The sequence below is a fragment of the Oryzias latipes genome, chromosome 15 (assembly GCF_002234675.1).
Source record: "Oryzias latipes chromosome 15, ASM223467v1".
Lineage (NCBI taxonomy): Eukaryota > Metazoa > Chordata > Actinopteri > Beloniformes > Adrianichthyidae > Oryzias > Oryzias latipes.
The window spans coordinates 19205471-19230497 of NC_019873.2; the positions used below are offsets into that span (position 1 = coordinate 19205471).

At 37.2% G+C, this 25027-nt stretch overlaps 1 protein-coding gene across 3 annotated transcripts; it reads right to left on the minus strand.

Moving 5' to 3' along the window:
* Positions 1-433: 433 nt before the first annotated feature.
* c15h10orf90 (chromosome 15 C10orf90 homolog) lies at positions 434-14752 on the minus strand. Of its 3 annotated transcripts, XM_020709502.2 has the most exons (9): positions 14133-14752; positions 12377-12451; positions 11268-12281; positions 11173-11184; positions 9231-9400; positions 6240-6420; positions 4595-4658; positions 3974-4073; positions 434-836 (listed from the first exon to the last, which is right to left on the minus strand). In XM_020709502.2, the coding sequence occupies exons 3-9, from the start codon at positions 11935-11937 to the stop codon at positions 807-809; spliced, it is 1227 nt and encodes a 408-aa protein (XP_020565161.1). In that variant the 5' UTR covers positions 11938-12281; positions 12377-12451; positions 14133-14752; the 3' UTR covers positions 434-806. The 3 variants fall into 3 exon arrangements, with proteins under 3 accessions (XP_020565161.1, XP_011482688.1, XP_020565162.1); XM_011484386.3 differs by lacking the exon at positions 11173-11184; XM_020709503.2 differs by lacking the exon at positions 4595-4658.
* Between the last annotated feature and the right edge of the window lie 10275 nt (positions 14753-25027).

The window sequence follows — 25027 nt, forward strand, 5'->3', positions numbered from 1 at the left end:
GTAGTCTTCGTCAGCCCCCTTCATGCTTGCAGGCTCAGTTTTAATGCTTGTCCGTCACCTTTCTGGGATTCAAGAGGAGTGAGGTTGCAGGCTGAGCTCCGGACTCTTCCTTATTACAATGTCATCTCTGATTTGGAGTTTGGCGACAAAGTCCTCTTTTGCAGCCACTGCATGCCTCCTGAGATCGATCAGTTTGAAATTCCACTGATGTGGCTGAGAGCTTCCGGAGGCCTTGAGGTGGAGATGTTGTCGGCAGTGAGGAGGCGAAAAATTTGCTCTATTTTGATTTAAGAACAATTTTGCATCCATGACATAGTTATTACTTTATGTTGAAAGTTTCTGGTTGAGTTTCCTGCACCAGTTCTGCACATATTTGACTTTTCATCCACAATGATAAAAATATAAATTGGCTCATTTCATGAATAATCCTGAGTAACTCAAACATTCTTTTATTTTCATAGATAGCACAGACTTGATCAACTATTTACTATAACACCAAACTCAGTATTAATATACATCATTTTACAGTAGGATCGCAGTCCACTATTGGCTTAATTTTTACTGCTATTTTCTTTTGTGAAAAGGCATATTTGTCGTCATTGTAAAACGCTCAAAATGGTTCAAACTCAGGATAAAAAATGATTTTTCTAGTGTTTAAAACAGTTAATAGTAAAAAAAAAAATCAAATTTAAGTGAATATTTGGTTGAATGCAAAACCCAGTGAATTTGAATTATGTTTTATGATAAAATTAAATGAAACAAAAATGGCCATTTTTATGTTTTATCTCAATTCCTCTGTTGGTTTCTCATCTTTGTAATATTTGGTCCAGAAGTTTCTGCAAGATAATAAAAAAAAACACAGAAGACACCAAATGAGTCCCACTAGAAAACTGTTAAAGAACACACTTGGGAGCACACATCTGCGTCAGCTATTTACTGTCGGTTCAGCACGGTCCACAAGTGTTTCCCACTATCAAATTGGTTCCCCCCCCCATCAATCTATCCTATAGGTGGCTAAGCCCAGGTAAAGGGAATAAATCTCTGCCTTTCTATCAGGCTGCTATGCAATCATCCTTCTATGATGGCACTGGCCAACAGCTGGAATCTAATTCCAAGCAGCATTCAAAGCCACCTTCTATCTACCTCATGCTATTAGACCCCTGTTGAGTTTTCTCTGGGCTGGGATTAAAATGAGCCTGTTGCAGAGCAATACTTTCCTATTCTTGCAGTTAGTTTGGTTATCCTGAGCTAAGAGATTTATTTGACACATGCCAAGGTCACACTGGCTTGAAATGCACATATTCTTTGTTAAAAAAACTCTTTAGGAACCCTGCTTACTCCTTACTGAATAAACTGAAACTCGGGTTAAAACGAAATTAATTGTTGAAGAAAAAAGAAGAAAGTTATTAGGTAAAACTGTTTCTAAGTATTTTAGTACAAATAATTTAAAATGTGTAATGTATATCTCACTCTCTGAGCCTGTCATGATAATCTCCTGTCAGAGAGTTAAGGGATTTCACGTCTCACCTGACTGGCATTAAATCAATTGTTCTGGTATAATTGGAGAGACAATACCCACTCACCCACAAGTGGATGTGAGCGGACCTGTCTCCGACTATTAGTCCTATGTTTATCAGTATGTGCCGCATACCTTCGCAGCCCCCAACTGTTGGGGAAAATAACTGTTTGCTTCATAGAACCACTGCGAAAAGTAAAAAGTCATTCTTTTGTTCCTCACACAGGAAGGTCTAAACAAACAATGCGTTGATTTATTTATGTATCTATGAATGATAAACTGGTTAGAATAAATGACTATAGATGTCAGACTGAACAATTATTTTCTGACTTTGTGAAGGTTGACCCACTTTTCCAGGGTGTTTCCCCTTTATGTAGACAGCAGATACACAATTTGTTACTGTACTCATTACAGAAATAGTTTAAAACTAAATAAAACTAACTAAAACGAAATAATTTTTATTCTTTTAGAAGAATCCCATTACAAAAGGGCAACTAGCACCCCTAAGTCAGGTTCAGGTGACAGTGCAACTTTAAGAAGCGAACAAGAAAAATAGTAGTTAAATGGCGACCTCTGCTGGTCAGAATTAAACCCACACTTCAATGGGTTTGCCTTCTTTGCTTCCAAACAAGTAACATTAATGCGCAATTTCTCATTTGCAGAAAACATGTTTTAACACGGAAAATAACCATATTTTAACGTTTCATGGGATCTGTTGTTGCAAACTTTTTGAGTGCTAATTTTGTAAAACTAACATAAAAAGCCTAATTCCAAAACAACTTTGCAAAGTTGTAAAGTTTCAGAAGAAGCCTTTTAAGTTTCAAGAACTAAGTTCATGTCTAAACACATTAAATGGGCCAATATTTCATACAAAAAAGGAAAAAAAAAGAGAATCAAAAAAATAAGATGTGTCGTTGAAAGTAGATCAGCGAATATTTCAGGGTTAGTGTAGTCTTGATTACCTCTGATTTAAACATTTTTATGAATATAGCTGCAATGAGCATGTTATCATAATATCTTTAGTTTAATATTACCACTGAAATACTGAAATATTGATGTTAAGTGGAGCTAAGAAGGTGGAAGACTGTAAGTAAATATAGAGTGTGGAAAGAGGTAAAAAGCCATAAAAGCATTTCAGAACGGGATGAGGAGGGTTTCAGCTGATATAAGAGAAACAGGGAGCTATGTTGTTCATTTAAAGACACTGGCTTTGAGAAAGAGACAGGAGGCAGATCTGGAGGAAGCAGATATGAAGAAGTTGAGGTTCTTTATGGAAGTGGCGATTATGGATAGAATCTTGAATGAATACATCAGAGGGACAGCTCATATAAAGAGATAAATGCAGGAAAGCCAAATCGATTTGGACGCATTAAAAGAGATATGATGATAAAAAGGATGCTGAGGTAGGAGTCACCAGGAAAGAGAAGACTAAAAAAGAGGTTCATGGATGTTGTCACAGAGGACATGAGGGTGGTTGGAGTGAGGGGAATGCAAACAGCAGGGTTAGATGGTAGTGGGGGATTTGCTGCAGAAAGGAAAAAGACTTGTCAAGGTCAACTGGAAATTATTTGGATAGCCTTTAGGTGGAAAAGCAGGTTGCCAAGTCTACCACACTAAAGCAGACATCTAGATCAGCTAACTCCTTGACTCCTCAATTTACAATCATGATTCAACCTAATATGGATGCTTTTGAGTATCTATGGGGTTGGTTGCCAAACCACCAAAGAAACAAATTAAATCAGGAGAACAAGATACAAATCTAATTCAAAAAATCCCCAAAGGGAGACTTTCTTAAACTTTATTTTCCAGATGGAATTTTCAATTGATTTCATGTCTAGTGTGTGAATGCAACATGGGGAAATGACAAAATAAAGTTTGTGTCACATAGGTGAGGTTGTGCTGATTCAAATGATGCCAGCGAGTAGAAAGTAGTCTTTCAAACTGAAAACTCAGAGGTGAATACAGAGGTAAATTCAAAACTAGACAAAAATGGATATTTAGACCCTAGGTTCCCAAAGGGTTAATATGATGTAAAGCCACCAACCTTCACTCTGAAGTATGCAAATCTTTTAAAACAGTTTTAAAATTTTACAATATACCACCCTTGGAGCAGATAGGCTCTTGTAAATTTAAAAACAAAAATTAGGTGTTATTTTCTTTATTATCTTGTTCTTAAGATCATGATTTTGTTAGACATATTGACTGTAATCACAATAACTTATAATGTGACTGTGTTACATTTACTGTAAAGTATTATGTAATATCTAGTTTGGGTTGTACATGACTACACCATAAATTAAAATAAGATTTGCAAAATTCACATCCACTTAAAAAGCAGAACCCAATCAAACAGCATGACTCATGGCTTCATTTCCTTAAGTCCATTTTTGTGCATCTTCTTCTAAACTTCTAACCCCGACTGTACAATTTTTTCCATCAAAGCCAATGGACGTTTACCTTTTTGAAGACTTCCGCTCGCAATCTGTTGGTTTGTGATTCTGCCCTCTTTTTTTCTTCCTCTTTCTTCTTTGCCACTTCTGGCAGCTTGTTGTAAATCCTGCCAACAAAAAAAAGGAAAATTCACACAGGGCAGGGAAAATTGAATCCGGAGTCTGAGGGCGGATGAGCCAATCCAGCAGACTGTAACTGTAGAGATGCAGTTTTATCAAGTGACACCACAAACTGGAAGAAAAAAAATAAATAAAAAGAAAAAGGGTTCTACTGATAAACAGGTGGCACGCACACACCTTTTGTCACTTGTACAGCTAGAACCAATTTGTTAAGAGATCTCCCAAATCTGATAGAGTCGTCTTTGAAAGACAATTACAGTAGGTAGCCTTCATCTGATCAACTGCGCCTTTCCAGATTAGAAAAGGAGAGAAGGATTCAGTGAAAAAACCTACATTTATCTTTCATAATAAAGGTGTATAAAGTATGTAAAGGCCCACTGTGCGCTGAGCTTTCACTCAAAGCATATTTATTTATGATAGATATGGAAAGTAAGCCCAAATGGCTGTGCTGCACGAAAAAGCAAAGAGTGACACCCTGCAACAGGAGACTCAATTCACAGGAACTCACCGTCTGGACCTCAGCTGCATCTCTCTGCCTGATATAGACCTCTCTTTTGGCTTGAAAAGGTTATCTAGGACACACATGTACGCACACATGCGCAGCCCGTCAAAACACAGGAATAACAAATACGAATAAATATGTTAATGAATGTTGCAAATGCAAATTAATACCCTGAGCATATTCATCTTTTTCAGACAGTTACAGAGTTATCATTACATAAAAAGACAGCAACTGATCTAAAACGAACACTGTGTGTATGCTATAATCCTAAAATATCTATTTCTATCAAGTCAGTCTTGTAAAATTAGCTGTATTAAAAACCATCAGCACTTGCTTTATACGTTGATTGGTTGGACATCAGGTCATATTTACTTATACATTAACTTGGGTTTCTTTGGTAACCTGCTCTGTTTTTATCAAAACACTGTTGCTATAATAGGTAAATATTATGAAAAGGATTAAATTATTCCATTTTTGTCCAAACCTGTATGCATTTTGCAGGAAAAAAAGAAACAATTACAGCGTGTCTGCAGTACTGGATTATACCCAGCAGAGAGCAAAATTGGTTAAATCTGCATCAACATGAGAAGAAGAAATTACTTGAAATTCACAATTTTGCTGTTTAAAATTCACAGAAGTCATAACGCAAAGTAAACACGGTTAAACACATATATTTGGATGAATCAATATGACAAAACCATATCTTAGGATGTTCCACTGCATGTTTGAAGGCCTTCATTGTTTGTTTTAGTCGTACTCTACACTACATCCAAAATGAGCTCGTCCCAGCAGTCCAGAAATGTAACGAATGTCTGTGCATTCAGAAGTAACGCAGAGATGGTGAAACATGGTAAAAAAGTCAAAAGCATAAGAGGCCATCTGCTATATCTGACTGAGCTGTTTTCTGAATTTATTTCTGTTGTCAGCAGGCCTGATGCCACATTTGTATTTCAACAAGACCCAGGATCCTTTGTCATGTAACTCACAGCTGTTGGTACGACGCTGTAATTTCTGTTGCCCTGACAGCAACACTTAAACACTAGTCTGGTGAAATATTTTCTTTTACTTGGGAAATGTCCCACACTTTGCAAAATGAGATGGAAGTCTGACAAGAGTTAGTTTAAATTTATGAAGTTCTAAACTTCCTGTGCTATCTTGTCTTAATTAAACTCTGGATTGTGTTTTCATAAAGAGCAGATGTGAAACAAACACTTTGTTGGACTCAGTGTTGTCCGGAGCCCTGGACATGAAATAAAAAACAGACAAAATAATAATTTGTGGCCAAAATTTAATATTTCATGGGCACAAATGACCAATTTATAAGCATTTTATGAGTATTCTAAAATGAATATTTCAGAAATAAATTTGTAGCTTCAAAATATTACTCTGTGTGCAAAATGGATTCAAGGAGTATTTATTGCCATTTTCAGTGTTTTTTGATTTTGGCTAAAAACTGCAAAATCATAATTAGAAGACCACTGGAATCGCTTTTACAACAGATCAAACGATGATTAGAGTGGGTCTTTCAGTAGATAAAAAGTGGAAACATTTTTATTTTGTCTTGTCGTTTGAATGACATAGTGAGTCTCTTATTTGTAAAAATCCCTTCTACTTTTCTGGGATTCATGCTGTGTTAGTCGGATGAACTTACCGCTGAGGGGATCTGGTGTGGTGCAGTTCCGCTTTTGTGTGCCTCGATCTTCCCTAAAGCCTTGAAGCAGGTCTGGGTTCGACTTCTGCAGTGCCTTCCTTCTTTGAGCCCTCTGCATCAGCTCCCTCACCCGACCCTGAGATCGACTGATGAAGTCTGGCCTGAAGAGCTCTAAAGCCTCCTGGGGCGAAAAGGAAGTTGCATGTTGTAAACTCGGTATTTGTAGGAATACTACAGAACAATTCACAGACATTAATCCTGTGGAGAAAAAGAAGCCTTCATAGAGATAGAATCTTTTTCTGAAAACACCCCTAATCTATTCTTTAACCTTGGAAAATCGAGTTCAGTGTTCAGAGATGAAGACTACGCACCATGGAAATACCTTCTCAAATAAGGATATAGAGAGGAAAGCTTTAGACTCAGATGGGAACTGAATGTTTCAGTAAGACTTGAAAACTTCATTGTGTCTGTTTAACAATAATAAAGTGTGTGTCACTTTGGTTTCCCGTTCATTTCACTAAAGTTGGTTTCAAATCCATCAATAACTAAAAAGTAAAAGTAAACCGCTTTATAGGAAATCCTTGCACTTCTCTGGAAAGTTGATTGGCAGCTTCAGCGTTGCATGAATGCAGGAGTTCAACCTGTGCAGAAGTGCAGCCCTGAGAAAGTGATATTTCTTTTGTTTTTTTATGTTTTCCTCTCTGGTGCTTCTATCCCCATTCAGTTTGTTCTGTTTGAAAAGAATTTAGGAGAGATGCATGGGTGCTCTAGCATGACATCATGGATTACAAACAATCAGACAGGAAGACCACGGTTCATGAGGCTTTGGGACTTTGTTAGCTTTGAGCATTAGGCTGCTCTGCAGAGAGTTGGATGCCAGGGCCAGCATGGAGATATGCTATCTGCAGAAAATTGTGTTGTTCTTTTTTAACCAGCAGCAAAAGGAGGACATGACTGACTTGTTTTATAGAGAAGGTGCCAACTAGATCCAAAGCTTTAAATAGGACAGGGTGGGGTTAACAATCCCCACATACTGTTAATGTTTTAACCCATGTGTTGTCTTGCGGGTAAAAAGTGACCCACTACCATGTTTAGTTGAAGCAAACACTTTTCCAACTTAAAATTGTACGACTTCTCCTAAAGTGGCTCTATCATTAGAAAAAGTGATACTTTTATTTATGTTTACATGTTACACCACTAGGGCACTAAGATTGTCTCATGGGTCATTTTGACCCATTGATAGATAATATAATCATTTCAACACTAGAAGTCGCACACAAACCTTCTCACATTTACACGTACACACACACCTGCACACCTATGCACTCACCTGCAGAGTCACACACACTCACATTTGCACACCCCCCAACACGCACGCCTGTACACCCACTTGCACGCCTACACGCACCCACACCCGCATTCTTATACCCCCCACACACCCAATTGCATAACTACACACACAAACACACATGTACACACACACTTACTTGCTATATACACCTACACACGAACCAGATCCACCCAAGTCTGCAGCTGTATTGGTCAAAAGAAAATAATGCCACTTTTGCACATGTGAGAAACACATCTGCCAAGCCCATTCTCGCATTTGCACATACATCTGCTTAAAAGGTGATATAGAACCTTTTTCTTTTTTACAAAGTTGAAGCAATGATTTGTTGTTTTGTTGTGTAATGAGAAAGGTACTTTGATAATTCTCTTCCTAAAAAATTTAAGAGAATAAACTGTTGAGATAAAAATTCCAGATTGCTGACAGTTTTTCCATTTTAATCAAATTAATTTAGAAGTAATTATTTCACATTTAAATAAAGCAATAAAAAACCATTAATATGTAAAAGAAAACAATTATATTTGTTGGTTTGTGTTGGAAAGTTTAATAGTGGTCACTGATGATCATCTCTTTGTATTGTGTAACTAAACCAAGTGATAAAACATAAATTAAACAGATTTTGATTTATAAGTAATGATGTTTCATCATACACAATAGAATTTAGATTTTAAATTTTACTAACCTGCTTTATTTTGGAGCTTTGGTGGTGTATGTAATTTTTGAGCCGTATAGCACAAGGTGAGTAAACAGAATGTTAAGATCGCACAAGGGTTAGGTCTTTCTTATTGAAACACATTCTGTCTAACTTGTTAAAAGATTTTTATCTTTGGAGTAAAGATGCAGTGAATGACTTACTAATTCTTACTGATTTACTTCTGTCTCTAAACTATACAAGCTAATGGAATTGGCACATGTTCAGTCGTTCCTTTAACATCCCTATCAATATTTTTTGGCAATGAAATTATAGAAATTCCGTTTTACTCTTCAAAATGAAATTATCCCACAGGCATGTCAATTCAAAACCCAGCGTTTGGTTGCTGATTTGCAAACAGTCTGCTGGTACTGCTGAGTGGCATGGAGGAACCTTATCATACATCACTCTGCCGTACTGTTTCACGCCGTGGCAGACTGGAGCTCGGGGATAATGATGAAAACCAGCTCATCAGGGTGGCATGCTTTATGCCACTTTATTTCTTCAAGATCCTAGATGTGGCGGTTGAGAGGCGGACTTACGCTATACACAGAACTATTGTGGACTCATGCTGCTCAGAGGGAAGTATGCTGAACAGGAGATTACTCCCGCTCAAAAATGTGGAACAGAGTGCTGTGGGAAGTCCTACCCGCCAGCTGTGAACTCCCTTAGCAGTTCTTCCAACACTTGTTCTGGAACTGACAACGGCATCAGGATTTGGAAGTTGAATAAACTATATCTCCTGCAAGAACTAAATAATTAAAACTTCCCAAAAAATAAAAGATTTTCTTAAATGTTTTTATATCCAAAATCTTCCACAGGGAAAAATTCCTAAAAAAAATAGAACACTCAACAATTCCATTAGCCTAATTCCTAACTTTTGGTCAGAACTTTCTTAGACTTTGCTCTTTTTTCTGTTTTTATGAAAACGATACAGAAATGTGACTCATACTTTGAGGCTGAGAGTCTCGGGAATAGCTTCCACAGAGTCATTTTTCAGCTGGGGAAAGTAATGACAAGCTACATCCAGAGAGGAAGCTGTCTGAGGCTTTGTGGAACTGCCATCTCCTTGTTCTCCATCTGTCTTGATGCTTCTTGCGTCCTTGCTCCGTGTTTGTGACTCTGGTTGAAAGACAGTGAAACAAAAGAAGTTGCATCTTTCAAAATCAAAGTGAAGAGCAAAGAACAAGGTGGTTTTCAGCTTTACATTTTCACAATCATAAATAATATAGTCATCACTGCTGCATTTTGCAGATTGATACCGTTTTTTACCATCTCAAATTTGGTTATATGTACAGTTGTACAATAGTCTTCTATTTATTCTCCAGAAAAGAAAGGAAATAAATGAAAATACCTCATCCTTAACCTATGTCAGTCTCGTGCACACGTGCATGCACAAGCACACACTGGCTTAACAACTCTGAGAATAAAATGAATTGTGGAGAGAACATGAGTGTGGCTGATTAATAATGTAAAAGATGACGGTGCATCCATTCTGTTCTCGTAACTCAACTCCATTCTACACCTTCTGTAGAGCAGTCACTGAAAACCTTGCCATCATCATGAAAGCATCATGGCACTGTAATATTACCAGCTAAGCTGTATCTACAGAGTCAATTGTGCCCAGTGGCTTCAGAATAAACTCTCAAACAAATCACAGAAGCTGGAAACACAGCTCTGAGATGGGACGGGATTCATCAAACAGCTTCGACAGTTATTTCGACAGCTTCATCACAGTTACTGTTTGTCCTCGGACTTCCCATTCCATCACTGCAGGGATAGCCCACTAAGATAATGAGTAGTACTGGAAGCTAGATTTAAATAATCGAACACTGCCAGGATTTTATTTTTATTTTGGTCCTTGAAACCAAAACAGTGAGAAACTGTTGGTTTGGGTCAAGATAATAATTGAAAAAAGATTAGAATTAAGTTACTAAATTAAAAAAAACAAGCACATTTTTGTAAAAAACAAATTAAAAAGAGTTGATCCATCATTAATTCATTATTAAAAACAATCAAAGATGTGCAATAATTTCATTTAAGCACACCGATAACATAGCTAAGGGCAATTCTGTCTGTTTGTAACTTTTATATTTAAAAAAGTGAGAGCTATGCAAAACAAAATGGTCTAAAATTGTTGACTATGTATGAGAACTTAAATATGCGTTGCAGGTTAAACCAGGTCAAATTCTGACCAATCAGGGATTTCGATTTGGAAGTGACGTATGGATGGGTGAGGATGGATGAGTTCAATTCACAAAAGTGCCAACCATTTGAAAATTGTTAATGGAGTATAGATTCTGATTGCGGTTTGTGCCCAGTTTGAAATATATAAGAACACGTTTTTCATATATTGTAATGCAGCCGTGAAAGAAAACACCTTGAGCATGATTCGCAGGATTTTTGCACCGCTTCAACGTTTTGCATCAAGCCTCTTCCAACTGTGACATGCCCTAGTATCAGGCAGTGAAAGTCCAGTGTGAACACCACATGCTAAAAGAGCATGCATCACATGTACATCACATGCCCCCTGTGAACGTAGCATTACAGTTTAAGTTTTTGGACTGAAAAACATATTATTATTGCATATTGTCACATTATTATCCTTTATAACTGACTATAATTTAGGTTGAAACTTTTATGCTACACATGTTTGTATTACACAGCTACTTTCTGCTCCTTTGTATGTGTTGATTTTAGAAATGTTAACATTTCAAAAGGTCTTTTTAGTAAACTGTAGAAAATAAAGTGAGAAAAAAAAAACTTTGATCTCAGGGTCATTTTTTTCTATTGTAAACCCTTAGAATTGAAAATGATGCATAGATGATGCATAAAAATGATCAGAGGGGAGGATACAGCTGAGTTTCCCAATGCTTTTCCTTGTGTGATCTTACCTTCAGCAGCTCCTGAATAAGCAAGCGGGTGACAGGAATGAATATTCAGATCAATTGCCACGGCTACTTGAATGGGATGGTGATGAAATTCATACCTGGTCCAGCATTAAAAGAGTGCAGTCTGGGCCTGAAATTGCGCAGTGGAGTGGAGACTGGCTCATCTGCATTCCTCTTCTCCCTTCTAGCCTTTGTGCGTGAAGTGTTTGGTCCTTGGAATGACAATAATCCAGAAGAAGAGCTTAGACTCTGTGTGTCTGAGTCATCAGCTTTAATCTTAACACCGTAAATGAATGCTCTTTCCTCCTTGTGGTCACAGAGCGCTGATAAAGAGCCTCTGTAGTGACCCAGGCTGCACCTTTTTTCACTGCTCCAGCTTCTGGAAGCATTGTTTGGTTTCTTAAGCGCGGTGGATCTGAGGCGAGCTGAGACACCAAAGCGAATGGAAAGAGCCGACCTCTGCACGGGAGGCTGAACTCCTCGTCTTCCTTCTAACTCTGTGAGAGAAATGCAAAGCGACTTGTCCCAGAACATTACAGAGCTGACGGACCTCAGAGGTACCTCATGATGAATGCATGACTTGTAGGTGGTCTTTGAGGAAAACAACTTCATTAAGGAGACACTTCTTTCTCTGTAGCTCAGTTTGTGTTGAACAAGCTGTACTTCTCTGTTTTCTTGCACTTTTCCTGCCAAGTCATCATTTGGTGAGTGGGCCAGCCTGAATTCGTTTGACATAAAGATGGCAGGATCCAGTCTGCATACACACATTTCAGAAAGTCTTTGGTTGCCAGTATGGATGCGGTCCGTAGGATTTTCGTTCTGATTTAATATCTTTGCAGGCAATGTCTCACCAGATAGATATAAAGCTTTGCATGAGATTGATGGCAGGAGTTTCTTTGGGGAGGAGGAGAATGCTGTCCGTAGATTATTTTTTCTATACCATCTTGGACACTGTTTGGAAATCCCGGCAAAGGATGATTATCCTCAGCCTGAATGTAGGTGGATGGTGCTATTAAAAGATGAGGGACAGTCTCTTTTAACTGTCGCCCCCACCAAACATCCCGTGTTCGGACATCCCTTTGCAGTGAGGCGTGGATGTCCTTCTTAAGGGGCTGTGAAAAGAAGAAGAATTTGTTGAACCTTCAAACTTCTCTGCAAATGAAAAGATTGTTAAGGTTGGATGATGCCAAGACACTCCGAAACTCACCGAAAGCTATAAGCAGCAGTGCAATTGCAGGTCCCTTTTCCCCGCTTCTCTGTTCATTTTATTTTGATGGTGTTTCTATGACAATGAACAGCATATGGGAACAACTTAGACATGGTATTTACAAAGATATAAAATGTAACTTATCTCCGAAAAAGGTAAATAAAAAGAGCTGCTTTGCTTCTGTATCTTAATTTTGTAAAAAAATTAATAAATCAAAGTTTAGGCTGGTTTATTAGTAAATATTTTTGTTTTCTATTTTTACTGTTTAAATGCATTAACTTATTTTGAAAGCTCTCCTGAATAAACGCACCCTTCCTTAAGTTGCACATTTGCTATATAAAGAAAATAAATAAACAACAGTACACATTCGATGAATAAGAGTTTTCAAAATTAAAAGAAAATAAATTCCAGAGGTGCCAGGAAAAAAAATCTAGTAACAAAAAAATAAAAACTATTAAGCAAAAATGCTTTTGTTTGATTTTATTAAAAAGGTGATGTTTTTGTATGAAATGTTCATTTTAATAAAATTGTAAAGATTGCTGTTTTGTTTTATTATTATTATTAAATTTTAATGATAGCTGATGGCCCACAAGCAGCACAGCTGACTAGATAGTAAGTGAAGATCAACAAACCATGTCAGAATAAATGGATGTAACATCAGATAAAGAATTGAAGAAAAAAGAGTTAATTACCACTTTACTGCTTAACATAAATTAGCTGCATCAATGACACACAGAGATGAACGTGGATCTAGTATAACATTTAACATTAAAATACTATAAAAAAGAACAAACAAATAAAATAACTTTGCTGTTTAAACTTAAAATGTACAGCTATTTCTATGTACTTGATGAATTACACAACATTAGAGGGGGGAATGCTCAGTCGACATGGGGTGCCCTAAAGTGCAGTAACATGGCTGACATTCCCCTCCTAATGAGCTTTAAAAAAAGTTTGACTTCAAGAGATATAATTCAGTAAGCAAGAAATAACAGGCAGCTGTTTCCTGTTAATTAAATTCTCTTATTATTTGAACAATCAGATTATCACAAATTACAAGGGGAAGAGCAACAATTGAGTGGGGGACCTGTCCATGTGAGAAAAACTGTTGGCACGGAAAATAGTACAATCTGATGTTATTGTATGCATTTTGCTATATGCACGGAAGGTAAAGATTGATTAAATCTGTGTAAACCTGATATTTCAGGGGAGGTGTATGAACCCACATCTTCTTTGCAGCATCAAGGTTGAGATCAGACCTCCAGAGGGATTTACTTAGCTCCAAATTTGTGTTCTTTTCATGAAATATCTTGCTTTAGGGCACATTTTTTTAAACTTTGCTTTAAGTGTCAATGCTCTTCTAGATTAAACATTTACATGCAGTACTGGTCAATGGATTCTTGATTAAAAAGATGCTACACAACATACACACTTCCTGATATGAGATGGGGCAGTTATATAAAAGGGCCCTTCATTAGAGCAATTTTTCCAAGCAAACAGACACCCCGTAATGATCTACAGTGTGGGTCACTGGAATGTGGTCAGGCGAAACCTAATCTGGTTGAACTCATGTTAGATTAGATGACAGGGACGCAATGATACAAATTTCCTAAAACAACATCTGCGAGAATTTTGCAATTGAACAGAAAAGTCTGACAATTTTTGTACCCCAAAAAAAAAAAAACATTTAGCAAAAACTCATTTTACTATCATTTGAAGATAATACATTCCAGTGCAGACGGGAAAGACGTCTTACCTGACAGACCAAGGCTGAGTCATCAGTCTCTGTTCCTCTCTTTGTAATCACTCTGATATCAGCAGAGGCCGGCGTGAGCTGATCTGCTCTCAGTTTTGAGCAAAAAAGGATCCTCAGGTAATGAGTGCTCTGTGGTTGCCCCTTAGGTCCCCATAGAATCCCTTCTTCCAATGATTGGGGCTCAAGGAGAAAAGCAAAACCTTCCTGTGAATCCTCTGTGTTTACCCAAATTCCTACCCCGTGAGGCAGTCAGCCTCCAGAGTGTTAGTAGCTGCTGCGCAAAGACAAAAACAGTCCTTGGTAGATGTTTAATGGTGATGGTTCTCCTGGACACACTTCAGTGAATCTTGATGTTTTTCAGTTAATTCCTTCCCCTCTCATGCCTGTGGCTCAGTTGTGCTGGTTAAAAAACAGCCCTCAGGATTTGTCCTGGAGCTCCCAGCAGTATTTCCGGCCTCCTGACAAAAAGCTCGAGTTGCTACTGAGGCTCTCTTTCGTTTTGCCACGGGGCCCCAGGTCAGGTAGCAGAGCAGGTGGCTTGCTCTCATGTTTCAGAGTACAATGGCAAAACTTATTAAAAGTGTAATAGAAAAACAACAGATCCTGTGGTTACCTTTCTCACTAAGTGAGACACAAAAAACAACAAAAAAAATCTATATTTGCACATTTTTATAAAAGTGGTGTCTTCTGTGCACCCTTTACGTTTCTCAGTTCGCACAAAAAAAAGAAGACTTTTCAGGTAAAGTTTTCCCCAACTCTTTTTTGCTTTGACATGCTCGTCTTCTCAGAATAGACAGAACTGGATGTGGACAAAAAAAGGGAGCGCACAAAGACAAAGACTATAAATAAAAGTCTAAATTCAACAATGCTGAGAGGTGCTGAATCTTCCGCTTATTGTTTTTGCTCTCTATGAAACCTCGCCAAAGTAGGTTAGGTTTAAAATCACAGCGAGGAAAAGAAACTTCATGCTTTCTCTATGATGAATTGCCCAATTATTCAGATTAAATAGCAGAAAAAAAATTGCAGAGTATTTTTTTTCGCACCTCATGTCATAACCACAAGGTTGTGTTGATTTGATTGAAACTATGGTCTTTAATCGAAAGTATGTGCAAGTAAACAATATTATATATGTATTGCATTGTCCTTTTATTCATTTTACAAATAAAATACCCCCCATGATTAAACTAAAGTGGACAATTCATCAAATCCAAATAAATACACGTCAGCATTTGTGAATAGAGTTTATATGAAAGGAGTACATTTGTGGAATATTAGTGTTCTCCACAAAAAGGTAGAAGGTACAAAAAATTAGCTGTTTCTCAGAGGAGCCTACCCAACGTGGGATTGTATTGAAGGAATAAAAGAGACGCCTTTTCTGGTTCACTTTTGACCTCCTCAGATTTGAAAAGAAAAAGAAAAATCTATACTCAGCAGCTTCATCATATTTAAATGTTTCGAATACTCCTTTCATTATCATCCATCTGTATTCCACAATGTTCAGGCAAGTCTTTTCAAGTCATATTTGTGCTTCATGAAATTACAATCAAAAACAATCCAAAACGTTGCAGTTTAAGAAGGCGTCTCTTTCATGATACATGAGTGATAAACGTAATTCCTGAGTGATCGTCATTCGTCAACGTGCGCATATGTTCGTTGAGGGTTTGGGTTGATGGGTCTTTGTGTGAGTTCGATTTTGAGCTGTTTAAAATTTTTGGTCGGTCGAGTGTCATGCAGTTTATGCACATTTTACGTAGTTTATACACAAATATCTTATGCAATTGTGCACAATTTTTTTAAGGTGCTTTCCCAAATTTGTGGCCTGCCGCAACCATTCCACGTATCTCCACCAAATTTTTCACGCATGTATCACCGATATAAAACTTTAATATTGCGTATGCGGTGCACAAATCACGTTAAAATTACGTAATTGAGGCACAAATCACTAATGAATCGCAAAGAAACAGCACAATAATCACACGCGGTTCATGTTTTATGTGTTTCACGTATTCTTTGCGTGGTTGTTTGTACTTCTTACGCGTTTCATACATCTGTAAAAATTACACTACATTTAATTAGAAAGACTACAGCTTCTCACTTTTTCCATGTTTATCCACGTATGACCAATTTTTATCAGTGCAATATGCGCAAAATGTCCGCACTGGCTGTATGACATAAACTTCAAGGTTTGAAACACGACGAAGAATAGCATTACTTAACATGCTTATATAGAGCAATCATTGTGGATCTCACTCCCAACCAAATTAGCACCCAATTCAAAGCGTCTAGTTAATAGCTTTGCAGTGTTTCTTTCCCCTGTCAGTCACTTATAAAGAAAGAAATTATAATACATAATACATAAACTTACTTTTTACTCTTGGATCGTGCATATGGTCTCAGAGCCCCCATGTGTGTGCTTTCTGCTCTATTGTTTGCATTGGTTTGTAAATACAACACAAGAGTCAGCATGACTTCTTTCATTACACTGTACCTTGTGGTGATGTGCTTCTTTTTATGCTTCCTTTATAAGGACCTGAAGCTTTATTGTGCTTTTTATTTTTTTAAACCAATGTCCTTGATCTGACTTTCTCCATGTAGTCTTTTTTTTAAATAAAAATTCAACACTAGCACAACAACCATGTAGTGTTCCTCCTGGCAAGATTTTATAAATGTCTGTCAGACTTTACTTTTAAAATGTTCCTTTGGGTTGGTAAATAATATATTTTACCTTTTTAGTCTTTTACTGCTCTTAGCAGTTCCCTACTCTAACATTATTTAATTATCTGATCTAGAGCTGTCTCATCAGCCACCCGCATTTTGAAAACTTAATGGAATGTTGATTACCATAAAAAGAATAAAGGATCCATTTCTAAAATTGCTTTTCCACTCAGAAAGAGCTTCTTCATCACCACACAGATAGACATCAACTACAATTCAAATGTTAGCTCTGCATTTTTTATTACTTTAACACTTGAAGTCACAATGTAAAGAAAAATACATAAATCCCTCAACACAAAATATGTCACAAACATAAAACTGGAACATTTAATATCTGCAAAAACATTATAAAATAATGTTAAAAATTGAGGCACTTGCATGTATTCTTATGAAGAGGGAAACAGTCAATACATTGTATTAACAGACCTCACTTGTTTACTATTGATGTCATCGTCAGCGCTAACATTTATCTGCTGGGTGGTTGGAACCTCCTCTGTAATTGGAAGGAGAAATCGATGCTTTGACTCTTTTTAAAATCGCTCAAATGCCAGCATGAATTCTGCAAATGTAGACAACAACGACACAGCATTTAGAGTTTGAATGCACAACAACATTAGCACCTGCTTCTATTTGTTGTTATAAAAAGTGTTTTTGTTTACATTTTTTTATGGTCTTATGATGTTTTCTTCATATAATGATGAGGAATTTATTTTCAACATGTACAATTAATTTAGAAGACAAATAAGTCCACTTTTTGATCCATCCTGTCATTGTATATAGCAGCTTTCACATAAATTGGGTCACTAAGGTCACTGTAGTCTATCTAAGGTAACCTTAATAGATGACAGGGTTGGCATTTATACTCTACAAAGATGAAATACTAAGAATAAAAAAGAAGGCAATGCTCATCTGGCATATTTAAAAAAATGCACTAACCTGTGACAAAAATAAAAACTTTAAATTTTGCTGTTTAGTTGTGGCCCATTTTCTTTTTTTGGCTTTATTTTCAAAAACATTACAGAAGCAGACGGACTCTCACAGAAAAAGAATGTGTTTCTTTATTTTTATTATGCTGGTGTTTTCCAAGGGGAGCCAGTTTAGCTCGTGCTGGTTTGCGGCGCCTTCCGTCCGTGAAACCCGGGTTCGACTCCGGGCTGCTCCCTGTTCCCTTCCCCACCTCTGCCGGCTCCAAGCCCGGCTTGAGAAGGTTGCGTCAGGAAGGGCATCCGGCGTAAAACATTGCCAAATTTACCATGCGACTTGTTCGCTGTGGCGACCCCTGATGGGAAAAGCCAAAAGTGGAAGAAGAAGAAGATGCTGGTGTTTTCCAAGACTTTTTTTTTATTTGTTTCAAATTCTTTTATTGATTTTTTTGTCATAGCTATTTGTTTTAAGGCAATATATTGTATTGTATTTGAACATTAACCCTACATATCCAAAATAATTTTTTTTAATCTTTAATCCAGCATTTTCAACTGTAATTTCCCTTTACTCAAGTTTTTTTTGTCTTTCACAAGCTGTCCATATATTTGATTGGATTTTCATGCTTTTGGAAAGTACTTTGAGTTTTAAGCCAAATGTCAAAAGTGCTATGGAAATAAAGTTAACTGATTGTTGAGAGCAATAAGATTTAGAACAACATAAATGACTCCGTGTAAAGGCATCCAATACCAAAAACCTGCAAAGATCAACAAAATCTGACATCTTGGTCTTGTGCAGTCTTTTGATTGAGATAGATTGTACTGTTCTATGTATTATTAATTGTATTTATCTTGTACCTGTCTCTACAGGGACTGCAAATGCAAATGATCATTATTCCTATATCTATAGTATTACTTTTATTGGTGTCCAGATGGTGAATTGCCACTTACAAATAAATAAAATAAAGAAATGTATGATTGTAAAAATACTGTCAACTTTTGCATGTTAGTGCAACATCTTTTAAATGCCTTTACATTTTATGGGCCTATTTTAAAGTTAAATCATTATCCTTATTGCTGAGATGAAAGACGCTGTCTTTTAGTTCTCATTTTTAGTGGTGCAAAGCTCAGGGAGATCTAGGCTTCTCTAACTACAGCACCCTTTTTACATTTTACATAAACACAAATCTTATTAAACTCTTGTTTTCCATCATAATCCATAATGTAAGCAAATGACTTACTTGGAAATGAGATTGTGTGCGGTTTTAAATGCCCTGAAGGTGGAGGATTAGGTAAACTTTTGCTCGTAACAAAAGCTGTGTCTTATGCTTGACGGTAGCCTAAATATTTCACTTGTTGCAAGATTTACACATTCAGTCTTCCACCAATACCTTTGACTCTAGGTCTATAAAATTAATTTCAAATGACTTTCAAAAATGGTGAAATGCCCTCTTTAGGTGACAGTTAGAAGACTGACTTTAAGATATTTTAAATTCTAATTTCAAATTTTGACTCCATAGGATACAATAAAATGAAATAAGGTTATCCTTTACTCATCCCTTAAAGCAGGGTCACTGAGGGCCACATCAGCATAGTGGTTGTCTTCAAAGGGCCAGATTTAACTTATACATGTAACTAAATGTAATAGAAAATATATGTAACTACTCCTTAAAGTTAAATAACTCATTGATTCTGTCAGGTTAGGTTATATGGACAGTGTTTAAGTCCTAATGTATAGTTACCCAATATGATATTTCAAGTCTGATTCCCCCTAGATATGAATAAATACACACAGTTTTTATTTTTATTTCAAGAAATTAAAAAATTCTATGCTCTCGCGGGCCACATAAAATGACATGGAGGACCACATTTGGCCCGCGGGCCTTGAGTTTGACACATGTGCCTTAAAGGGTAAATATCCACACTGCAGTATTTCAGTTTTCTTCTTAAACAAAAGCACACGGTATGTTAAATTTACAATAGAGTTGTCACATATGTGCAATCATACAGAGAGAAGCTATTAGGTCATTGCATCTAGGGTCAGAAACATTGCACAGGTGACAGACAGTTTTAAGTGAATGGAGCAGCTCATGTTGAACAGTCTCACTGCAGATTACAGCTCCTTCAGACACTTAAGATGTAACAGTCTGTCACTGAAGAGGCTGCTCAGTGATGACATCGCGTCACACAGTGGGTGGGCGTTGGTTTCCATCATGGATGATAGCTTGGCTGTCATCCTTCTTTCTCACACTTCCAGCATTGAGTCAAGAGGCATCCCCAAGACCAAGCTTCCTCTCTGCTGTGGAGATGCTGCTGCACCAGCAGACCTCTACGTATGAGATGGCCACAAATTTTACGTAAAAAAAAAAAAAAAATCTGAATCAGTTTGAGAAAAAGCTCCTGAAAATTGGATAGGGTAATTGTGAAAATCTGTGTCCGGTGATAGTAAAAGACGACTCAAGTTTGGCGTCATAAACAGGTAATCCCACCCACATCATAAATGCGTAATGCCTTCTGAAAGTAAAAGGGTGTATTTCTCGCTAGAAATGTTGTCAAAATAAAGATTAGTCCTCAAAATATCTTGTTTTGTGGGATGTTCCACCGAAAAATGAACGAGCATCTGCCAAATTTTTTGTTCACAGCAGGTAAAACCTCAAAAGTCACGTGATCCTGAGAAGGCTAACCGAAAATGAATAGGACAATGAAACATATTCATCTCACAATTTAGGGGTAGTTTTTGTGAAACTGCTACATTTTTTTCATGTGGACAAACGTAGCTACTTTACATTTTAGGATGAGACTGGGTTGTACATTATCCTAACAAATACTTCCCAGTAGACGTACCACATGCACAACAACGGTACTTTCCATTTTAATATCATCCCTTAAAGTGGCCACAGGAGCCTCAAAGAAATTGCAAGACACACCTGCACTCCCTTTAAAACGTGGAAGCTCCTGTCTTTGACACTTCACAGGCCTGGACAACCAAAAATTCGCACCACACTTAGGGTCAACCCTGCACACAGATCCATGGGAACAAGGTGTTAAACGTTGTAAAGTTAAAAGCAGTTATTGGTCAAAGAAAAGCAAAAAACAAAACTCAGAATGCTACCGCTACTAATATTTTAGGTCAAAACCTTTGTCCTAATTTTATTTGACCTCATGTCATTTGACATGACAGGCTCGACAAGAGACTTCCAATTGAATTTTGATTCATAAATGTGCTTGCTGAATCACACAGAGGATCTTCTAGATTAGTAAAAACCTTTTCAATTCTTTTTTCAGATTGTGGGTAAATATTAATTGCTCACACACAATCACTATAGTCTGCCTGCACTGCAAAACACTCAATATGGTGCTCATGCTTTATGTTTTTGCAAGAAAAGGCCTTAATTTATGTTTTGTACACATTTTCTAAATGAAGTTGACTGAATTTTTTTTTTCTAAACATAGAGGTTTATTATTTTAGTTAGATGCTGAAGTACAGATGAAACTAAAGGAAGAAAGAGCTGCCTTTGGAGGAGCAGCATTCTGTTTGGTTTTATGTGTCCCTGCAGCAAAGTATTGATTACAGCATTTGTGTCTGTCCTATCTGGAGCCCTGTTTGTACCCTCAATGACCATTTGTCACCATCCCCTCTGGATTACTGTGTGTTTGTGTGTATTTGTGCATTGTCAGCACACACTTGAGATTGCTTTTCTCTAGTGCAACTTTGCATGTTATTGCTTGTGTTTCCCAATACACCTATGACATGAATGTGAGCACAATAAGGATTCTTGTACTTTTCTAAGCACTTCAGTAATTAACTTAACACAAGACCTATCAATATACCTCATACCAAAAGATCATTATGAACTATCTTTGCATTATTAGAATGGTCAAATTGTTTACTTTCTGCTTATTTAAAATATTGATTTGCAAGAAAACTGTTCGACCTAATGTATAGATCTACATTAGAGAGGAGAAAATGAGGCATAGGTGGGCGGGAAAGTGCTGTGCTTTCGCTGACTGCAGAAAAGCAGAAGACAGGATTTCTGTCTGTTTCAATACGTTTGAGGTAACAGTGGGAGGTCTGAAAGATTGTTACATGGATCTGTGCTATCAAGACATCATGAATAGTTTACTCTTTTCTCTCCTGCATCCAGTTTCAGTGCAGAACTTGTTGTGAGAAAGTGGGGTGTCATGTTGTTGCTTTGCCTTGCACAGCATCTTTCACAAAACAAAAGAAGCACTGGTGCCTGAGCATTTAGAAAAAAAAAAGCTGGCTCAGTGTTTTCCAGACCCGACAACCATAACTGGGGATATTCTCATAAATGCTGCTGAAATAAAATTGGCGTCAGCGTGAAAAATAATACTTAATCTATTTGACTTAGCCATTACCATAAATCCTGCAGCTATTTATGTCCATTTTGACTTTTGCTTTGTTCTTTCCCAAAGCCATAATCTTTTATTTTATTATAGTTCTGAAAGTTTATTGATTCAAGTGAGAATATTGAATAACTGCATTGCCACTTATTTGTAATATTCTTTTCATTGCTCTATTTAATCACATCCATGTTCTTCAACCCACAGGAATATATTTTTATGATTTTCTATTTTGTAAAAATCCTCATGAAATCTTTTGCTGTTAGAACTAGTATGATTGTTTGAATGCATAGGGGTTTGAGATTAGTCTGTAGCAGCAACACACGAAGCTCAGGAGTAATACGTTTTCTGTAAGACATGAAGGAAGGACATTTCATGTACAGAGACAATTCAAAGTGCTTTACATCAAACATTCAAATAAATATTCAACAGAAACATTAAAGGAGTGATAGTTAAAATGAACAACAGTATGTACACTTTTGAATACAAGCTAATCAAATATAGCTGAGAACATGTGGGTCTTTAATAAACTGACTAAAAGTATTTTTCGGATTTCCAGCATAGAAGCTAAATGCCGCTTCTCCATGTTTGGCTTAGACACAAAGAACTGACAAAAGACCGGATCCAGATGACCAGAGAGGTCTAGTTGGTACATACTGGGTCACGAGGTCAATCGTTTATTTTGGTGGTAAACCATTTAAAGCTTTATAGACCAGCAACAGAACAGTTTTTTAAGGTTTTGCGTAGACATCAGTTCTTTAATTCCTTCAAATATTTTTTTAAAGTGGTAGTCAGCTGATTTTGTGACTGCTTTGATGTGTTTATCAAAACTTGGATCTATTACTACACCCACGTCTCTGGCCGGGTTGGTCATTTTTAGATGAATGGATTGAAAGTCTGTAGTGACCTCCAACTTTTATTTTTTAGTCCCAAAGACAAAAATCTTCATTTTGTTTTTGCTTAGCTGAAGTAAGTTGTGGCACATCCAGTTTCAAATAAAACATGACTTAAAATGTATAAATAAATTGTATAAATATGGGGCTTATAAAGCCATGCAGCAGTTGAAAAAGTCCTGCTGTTAGTTGCCAATATGTATGTAAAGTCAACGGATAAAATTACCTTTTCAGCATTTATAGATTAGTACTGTAAATGAACCCTTCTGTTCAGATCCAATCTGTTTTTTTATCAACATTAAGAAGATATTCTTGCATTTGCATTTCTGCACACTTGTGCACGTGTTCTAAGTGCAGTTTTCTTATAAATGTATGTATATACATATTTTCAAATCAGGCAGAAGATCAGAGAGGAAGGAAATTAACTGAAGATAAAAAGATGGAATACTAAATGAAGTAAAAGTGTCATTTGACATCAAAGGCATTTCAAAGGCCCAGAGGGGTTATTTTAATAAAAGAATTTAGGATCTGTAACATTATTAACCAGACATTCAGTTCAGGGGTTTCAGTGAAGCTTGAAGACAGACCTTAAACATTGGTTCCTAATAGATTTTCTTTTATTCAATTTTTTCATTGCTCTGCATTTAACTTTGTAACTTTGCTAAAATATTACCTTTGACTATAAGTAAAATATCTGTGAATGTTTTTATAAGCAACAACAATACTGAACGTTTCAACTTTTGAGATATATATGCATTTTCAATTCTCCATTTTTTCACTTGTCATCACACAGTTTCCTGGACAGCACTGCAGTGTGAGCTTTGCATTTTCAGAGTGACTGTGTGTGTGTTTTTTTACTTTTTGCTTTTTTTTAAGCTTCCTCCACACTTTAAAAATACAACGATTAGGGTAAATGCTGAATATAAATTCTCTGTAGGTGTAAAGTATACAGGGTTGCACGCCCCTATGAAAGCCTTGGACAGACAGCATTGCTTGCCTGGTAATCCGTTTAAACAAACGGGACAAATCCAAACCCTTAAACTCCCCCTCCAATGAAAATCAAGTATTTGGGGATTCTCACATGTATGTGTGGAATTCTTCTTATGAGTTGGTGCTTGGCTGTTAGTTGTGCCTGGCTTGAAGCTGTGGCGTAGCTGGAGGCTTTGGAGGACTGTTGGAGATCAGACTGCTCGTCATGAGATAGGACCCAGGTAGAAACTCGTGGAATGTTGTCCATAAAGGGGCAACGAACTGGCGATGAATGCTGGAACTGGATCTCCTTAAGTAGGCTGGCAGGTGATGATATGAGTGTCCACAGCTGGGTCCAATCAGGAAATCAGAGCAGAGTGGGGAAGGGAGGAGAGACTGACAGAGGCACCATGACACAGGGGACATTTTTTTAATTATTGCCTCAATGAAAATAAGAAGCATTTCAAGTTCAGGAGGCCCAAGCAGACTAGCTCCCCATCCCACAATGGGTCTTTTTCTGGGCGCCAGCTTGTCTCCCATGAGCCGGCATAGTGATCGTGATCGCTCCCTCTCCATGAGCCCTGCGACAGACTTGTCTTGTATCCGCCTTTGCCCAACAATATAGCTGGGACGAGCTCCGGACACCCTGCTGCCCCGGAAGGGATACAGCAGGTTAAGAAAATGAATGGAAATTCAGGAGTAGAACTATCGGATCGGTCCACTTTATTGGATTTACATTCTACCCGCAGTCACTGAAAATGTCACGTGCACAAAGTTGAGTCTCTGAGTTCAGATTTTTAACTCTGGCCTCAGCATGCCACCCCAATGACGCTGCTGCCAAACCTTTGCGCCGCGCCCATCACTCATTTCATGTCTCAGGACCTCAGATTGCGTCTGTACCTTTAAGTTAACATTAAAACTGGCCGCATCTGCCGCGCAAATTAAGTTAAATGTGAACACAGACATCTCTGTTTTGTTAAGCTAAAACCTTTTTGGAAGGTCAAAAGGTTCATAATTTATTTGTCTTGTTCTA